General features: G+C 50.7%; 1 protein-coding gene across 2 annotated transcripts in view; it reads right to left on the bottom strand.

The window, feature by feature from the left end:
* Positions 1-7,179, bottom strand: part of DGCR8 (DGCR8 microprocessor complex subunit) — a 30,990-nt gene that overhangs the window by 18,102 nt on the left and 5,709 nt on the right. For both annotated transcript variants that reach the window (XM_023192628.2, XM_023192629.2), the window contains exons 2-8: positions 5,935-6,931; positions 5,304-5,463; positions 3,562-3,704; positions 3,115-3,397; positions 1,768-1,965; positions 1,430-1,531; positions 494-592 (exon numbers count right to left, since the gene is read on the bottom strand). In XM_023192628.2, coding sequence (XP_023048396.1) covers positions 494-592; positions 1,430-1,531; positions 1,768-1,965; positions 3,115-3,397; positions 3,562-3,704; positions 5,304-5,463; positions 5,935-6,654 — 1,705 coding nt within the window. In that variant the 5' untranslated portion in view covers positions 6,655-6,931. The remainder of the gene's footprint in view (positions 1-493; positions 593-1,429; positions 1,532-1,767; positions 1,966-3,114; positions 3,398-3,561; positions 3,705-5,303; positions 5,464-5,934; positions 6,932-7,179) is intronic.

Here is a 7,179-nt window from a genome sequence, read left to right as displayed (position 1 = left end):
CAGAGTCTCGCACTGTCGCCCAGGCTGGAGTGCAATGGTGCGATCTTGGCTCACCACAAGCTCTGCCTCGCTGGTTCATGCCATGCTTCTGCCTCAGCTTCCCGAATAGCTGGGACTACAGGTGCCCACTACCACGCTCGGCTAATTTTTTGTATTTTTAGTAGAGACAGGGTTTCACCATGTTAGCCAGGATGGTCTCGATCTCCTGACCTCGTGATCCGCCCGCCTCAGCCTCCCAAAGTGCTGGGATTACAGGTGTGAGCCACCGCATCCGGCTGAGGCCTTCTACTTTTAAATCTCACATTTTACTCTATTTGAGTCTTTTCCAATGAGCATATAATTTTAAAAATCAAAGTAGATGATTACATAAATAAAATAAACATGCCCCACCCACACCCCCCACTTGTCACCACTGCTCAGCCCCTCCCTAACCAAGTAGCAAGGCAGACACGGCAGGCAGCACGTATCTTTGACACCCAAGCAAACACATTACCAGCTTTATTCTTCGCAAGTTTTTTGCTGCTTGCAGTTCCAGATCCGTAAGTCACACCATCAATGGTCACCGAGGCACCAAAAGGCTCACTTGGGTTCTCTTAAAATTAAAATTACTTGTTTTAAAACATACTAGTCAAGACATTAAAAGTGTGTAGACAGTCTGCCCACAGCGACAGACAAGGCGCAGTCAGGGGCTGTCCCTGAACAGTCAGCCTGTGTTTAACTGCAGAGACCTGGACTCCCTAGGACTGGAGATGGGCAGCGGACAGGCAGCAGCAAAGGGCACAGCTGGGAAAGTGGAGGGAAATGGGGCACGTGGGAGATGGTGAGCCAGAGGGGTGGCAGAAGGCTGAGGGGCAGAGCCTCCTATGACAGGGACTGAGGTCTATGAAAGACGGACACAGGACTGTTGGAATGGGAAAGCACAAGATGTGGCTGGCCAAAGAAACACCACCCCAAAGGATGAGTGACCCCCGGGCTCCGGCTTCCAAGGGGAAGACAGACTGGTCTTCACAAAGGTGTGTGATGAGGGCACCCAAGGAAAACAGAGCTGGTGGGAAATGCATGCCCAAGGACCCTTCAGACACCCAGGGGCACCAGGAGACCAGGGAAAGGACCCAGTGCACAGTGGGGAGGACTTGCTTGCAATAAGGCTGTCTATGACAACACAGGATCAGAAACCAGCAAAGCAGATGGGGCAGGACAAAAGGAAGGTGGGGAGAAGGGACAGACTGGAAGGGGAAAGCAGAGCCACCCACTCAGATGGGGCGCAGTTCCAGGAAACCAGCCACCCATCTGCAGCACGTTGCTCTCTACCTTCCCTTCCCTCCCATCCCAGTAGAGGAGGGCTAGTGGTCAGCGCCTGCCTCGCCAGCCCTGACTGAAGTGACACCTTGTGATTCTTTAGGACTGACATGGGGAAGGTTAGACTTACCACATTCAAAGAAATTATAGACAGGGCGGACCTTGAGGACACGCTGCATATACTCGTGCAGGATGCAGACCTCGGATTTCCCGTTGGGGTTAATGACAAATTCTGTGACAAAAAGGATCATCTCAACAAGTGTGAAGCAGTGCCACAAGCTAGCACACAGCTTCCTGTTACCATGTCAGTAACTAGGGGCTCGCCACCATGAATGTGGCAGACCCCTGCATTCATGGGATAAACATAAGCTTTGAACGAAATGCAACTCATAAAACATGCCCTCAACACATCACATTAGAAATAAAAACAGAATCAGTCTGCTGATGTTAAAATGCAGAGGCTTATACCTTTCTTTGTGGGTGCATCTTGCACTGATAAAGTAATGAGCTTCTGATTGGCCGGCAAAATGGGCCTCTCGGACTCCGCCTGCTTCCGCTTCATTTCCCGATTGAATTGCCGCCGCTCAGCCCAAGTCCTGAATTTCTTCACAGTAACTTGCTCAAAATCAAAACGCTTCTCCAGGTAGCTTCGAAATTCCTCGAGATCTGTCCCAGATTTACCAGAAAACCAAATTACTTCACTTCCAACATAGGAGTCAGGTTCTCACAGCCCAGTGCGTGGGGCAGGCCCAGGTCATGTTACACTATTTCCCTTCCCCGTCCCTTTCAAAGCGGAGGGAAGCAAAGAATGAAGCCCTCCCTACAGCAGCTCAGATTATTCTGGCAGGTCCCTTCTGGATGAATTTCTGAGACGTTCTTTTACTACATTTGGGGCAAGAAGAATATAAAAATAAAAAGGAAAAAAGAAAGCTTAAAAAAGTCAGATGGCCTTCGGGACTTCCTCTCTGCATCAAAATAGGTGCCCAAATGCCAGCAGCACCCGGGCTCCATGCGTCCGCCACCTCTGACCACCTCTTTTCCTTCTGGCCATCCTGGCCACCTCTGTAGTCAGCAACACACCCAGGCAGCTCCCTGCACAGGGTCTTGCATTTGTCACATTTCCTCCCGGGCCACTTCCCCATCCTCGGCAAGAGCCCCCATCACAGGCTCTTCTAGGGCACCCCACACTCCACGGAGTTATGAGACAGGCTGGGTAGTGATGTACAGACAAACAGAAACCTAGAAAATGGAAAGTGCTCTTTGAAAGTAATCCAGCAGGTGGGTTCACAGAGACCTGCCGCACCTGAAGAGAGAACTAAGACTTAAATGGTGGGACTAGCCTAAAAGACATGGAAGAGAGAATGGGAAACACCAGTATACATCCATCAAGCAATTGCAGGATTGAAGAGGGAACTGTCCACAAAATGGTGACAGTTTCCCAACACTGAGTCATGGATTAAAGAGGCTGACTGAGCTCATCAAGATAAATCAAAACAATGCCACATGAGCACATCCTACTGAAAAAGCAAGACTTAGGGAAAGATCATACAACCAGAGAGAAAAGGGCCCACTGCCAGTGCCAGCAGCCATCTCCCCAGCATGCAGGCCCTGCAGAGCCCAGGGACAGGAGCCTAGGGTGCTGCACCCAGGCAGCTTTTTGTAAGGACAGAAAGACAAGCCTTTCAGCCACATCAACAGTGCAGGTGTGCAGCCCCTTGCTGACAAGTACAACTAGGAACAATGATGGCCTTCATTAGAAAAACAAAGCTCATGGGTCCCAGGAGGCAAGAAGGGAAGAGTCCTTCAAAAACTCACCAACGGATTCGTCTTTGCACACCTCGACTTTGGCCTTCACCTGCCCCAGGGCCCCAGGGGCTGCCTCAGCCCCTAGTGGGTCTTTCTCATCTGGGGGCCCCGGGTCAGCACCCATAGAGTCAGGCTCATCCAGGGGAAACTCCAGCTCTGCAGATCGGCTCAGAGGCTTGACAGGGGACACATCCCCACTAGGGGTGAGGTCACTGCTTTGCTCCCGTTCCTCGTTGTCCTTCATTTTCTTATAATGCAGACAAGGGATGCTACTCAGAGGAGGGTCGTGTTTCTGTGGATAGTGAAATTGCAATATGGATTACAAGGACAACCCGAGAGTTGGAAACTCTGATGCCTTTCACCGGCCTCTGCTTGGCTGCGGTGCCGTGTGTGGGGATGTGCACGTTCTGGTCTGAGAACTTACAAGCCTAAAGTCACGACTGATGCCTCCCCTACCCGTATGCTTCCCGTTCCCAAGAAGTATGGCCTGGACCAGGTGACCACCCGAGACTCTCTGTGTAGGTACACCGGGACTCCAGAGTTATGGAATGTCATGATCCACCCGTCGGGCAGCGGTTCTGTAGGTGGGCGGCCACGACCTGCACAGGAAGACAAGAACATCCTATAATCACTGTAAAAACATTTGGAATTGTTGTCACAGCACCTCCCGCACAAGAAATTCTTGGGTACTATGCATGTGTTTATCTGGGTCTTCACAAAGAATCGAAGTTCCTCTCTCCTTGCTCACTGCTATGCTTCTAGGCCTAGGACAGATAGCATGTGGCCTGAGGTGGGAATTTACACGTGTCAAACCAGCACATGAAGGAGCACAGAACAGGTCCGTGCAAGATACAAGTCCCAGCCTCAGCTCCTGCCTCCACATCTGGTAAGCACTGTAGACACTGGACTCCTCTCCTGCCTGCCTGGCTGTGGCCAGAGGCGCCTTGGGGCTGGGTGAGCTTTGCCAATAAACTGCATGGCTGTCAGCCACTGCTCCCAGGGACCAGGTGACAAGTCTTCACTGTAACTGAGCTGCACTCTCAGCAGCATACAAAACACTGCTTCAAAGGATTCCGTTTCTAAGTCAGTTTAATGCACTATTCCCAACCCCTTCTTTGCTTTATAGGCAGTTGTGAGGAAGAGGTTTACGATTTATCAACTTGACACCTGCCACCAGGCCTGACTGCTGGGAAGAGCATAAAGCAAAGATGTAACGAAAACTTAACTTTCTCACAGGCATTGGAAACAAATTAAAAACTTAGAAAGACCAGCCTAGGCAACACAGCAAGACCCTGACTCTACAAAAACCTTTTAAAAATTATCCAGACATGGCCGCACACACCTATAGTTCCAGCTACTTGGGAGGCTGAGGGGGGAGGATCACTTGAGCCTGGGAGGCTGAGGCTGCAGTGAGCTATGATCATGCCACTGCACTCCCACCTGGGTAACAGCAAGACCCCACCTCAAACAAAAAAAAATTAGAAAACAGAAGAAAGCAAATTAAATCTTAAAAAATATACATAAAGGGAAAAAGGGCCAGTGACTCTCAGGGCCAGGTCCCCACCAAGTGGCACCTGCACTACATCGATGACAGAGCCTCACAGCGCAACTCTGGGTGCCTCCCAAGTGCTCTCCCCACTGCCCTCAACTCAAAGTTGAGGAAGTGCCACATCTACCAGGGCACTTCCACCCTGCCCACCTGAAGTGGACGCACCATGTGTGGCCCAGAAGCCATGTTGTTAAACAAAAATCAGGTAACACCACTTGCTTCTGGTGGCTTCCTGTGACACTTGGTACAGAACCAGAACCTGGACCACAACTATCACCTGCCATCTCACTGTGCACCCACCTCTACCCTTGGCCTCCACACCCTCCAGCTGATGGTCATGCTGGCTCCTGGCATGCACCAACATCTCCTCCTGACCCCCTGAGAAGTCCCCTCCCATTCCTCCGCACAGTGCCTCCTGCTCTGTGGTTTCCATAGCACACACCAGGATCTGAATCTGGGTCATGCACCAGGACGTCCTTGCAACCTTACATCCTGTGTTTCCCTCCTCAGACATGACTGTCCTGTCCTCAAACATGCCTCCACCCAGCCCACTACCTGGTACCAGAGCTCTCTCAAAGCATTTCTGCTAAGGAAGTAACCACCCTTCCACTGCCCTGGAATATCCACCACTTCTGACCCACCCACGTACTTTTGAGCACTGTTTTAATCTTGGTCATCATCGGCTGCACACTCGTCTCTCCATCGGATGGATGGTCGCTGTCTCCGCCATATTTTTCCTCTGTTCGCCTCTTTTTGGGGGCACAAAGGCCTTCCTCCAGCAGAGCATCCACATCGTTGTCAAAGTCATCCTGCAAAACACACTGTTCAGACACCAGAGCCCCTGGCGCTCATGCTCCTGCACCAGGAGAGCTCAACAGCATTCCTGAGAACAGACACAGAAAGAAGGTGCTCTCACGGGGCCTAGATGTGCCCTTAGGGTGCATGATCATCTGAAAAACAAACGGGATGAAGCTACCAGCTGACACCAACACGCCTGGTCCAGGGGCACACACTGCCAAGGAGCGTCTCAGCAGCACCTGTTGCCTCAGGTGCTGGATCAGGGGTGCAAGGCCTATCCATGGGCCAAACTTTTCATTAGGAAACTTTAAAAATGTGGACTCCTTACATCTTTCTCTTCTCCACATTAACATTATTCCACCTCAGAGACGTTTTTGGTTTTGTTTCTTTTTTAATTTCCCTGCTTTCAAAAGATGCTGCAATTCCCAAATCTCTCTTTGGGTTTTGCTAAGAGCCCTCTAAAGGAGGGGCTACCAACATACCTCGTAGGGGAAATTCAAGGCCTCTTCATCCACTCTGTCTCTCTGAACGATTGCTTTAGCCGTGAACCCGCCTGCTCCTTCTTCATCTAGCTCCAAATTGTCAGTAAAATCTTCTAACTCATCGAGCACTGCATACTCCACTCTCTTTTCCTGATCCAGCTCATTCTCCTCATCCTTCTTATCAGCACTCTCACCCCCTATGCCTACCCCATCACCAACACTCCCGCCAAAGGGACAAGCATGCACGTCCCCAATGACAGGGCTAAGGAGCAGACCGCACTCCGCCCGCACGTCGCGCTCTGCTCCTGTGTACAGCACCTTCCTGTCCTTACTCCTGCAGCTCTCGGTAAAGCTCACGCTAATCTTTACATCCTTAAGCAACTTAAGGTCAGGGGAGAACTTCCGGACCGCAGGTGCGTGCCGGGCGGTGCGCGGGCTGTGGTCACTACAGTTCGGGTCTATGAGGAGGCGGCCCTTAGAGAAGGATCCTTTGGAGAGAAGAGAAGCTCCGTAGAAGTTGAAGGGGTCCTCGGCAGGGAGTTCGGACTGTCCATCACCACCAGAGCCAACGTCCATTACCTCTGCACCACTGGACGTTTGCAGGGGAGGTGGTGGAGACTGCTCACGGGGCAGCGCTTGGAAGGGGCGAGCTCGGCTCTCCATCACCGCTTCTCCTGCGGGCCCACACGGGAGCGGAGAGGGGCTCTCATCTGTCTCCATATTAAAAGCGCTTAAGACTAGTTTACAAGACCAGAGTTTTATAAGCCCTCACATAAATCTACACAGCTAACATGCACAAGTCCGCTGAGACCCAGGCGCGTCCTGCCGCGCTGTGTGCTGGCGGCTTAGTCAAGCTGGCCACATTGCTCTTTTCATTAATGTAGACAGCTTTTAGAACCACTGCCTCAATTATTGGAAATCACAATGCACTCAGCTTAAGTGACTGGCGACTAAGCGAGTCTGTCTTCATGCCGGAGTGGCACCTTTCTTCTTCTACCTGCAAAGAAATTTAAAAATATCATCACAAAATGACAGAAACCTTCCACTTCCCTGGTACCAAGTTAAAAGTCAAGCACTGTTAACAGCACAGTAAAGGGCTTCAAATAATATTCCCTAAGAGGACCTTTTAGGCATCAGAACAAATTAACCTTACTTTTTTTCTTCAGAACCTGAATTATAACAAGTCCAAAGTTAAATATTTTGTTAACTGCCCACTTTAATTCCTACTTCAGAAACACAAAAACT

Source organism: Piliocolobus tephrosceles, chromosome 19 (assembly GCF_002776525.5).
Source record: "Piliocolobus tephrosceles isolate RC106 chromosome 19, ASM277652v3, whole genome shotgun sequence".
Classification (NCBI taxonomy): domain Eukaryota; kingdom Metazoa; phylum Chordata; class Mammalia; order Primates; family Cercopithecidae; genus Piliocolobus; species Piliocolobus tephrosceles.
Note: the sequence above shows the minus strand (reverse complement) of the source record. Positions and strands in the feature narration are given on the sequence as shown.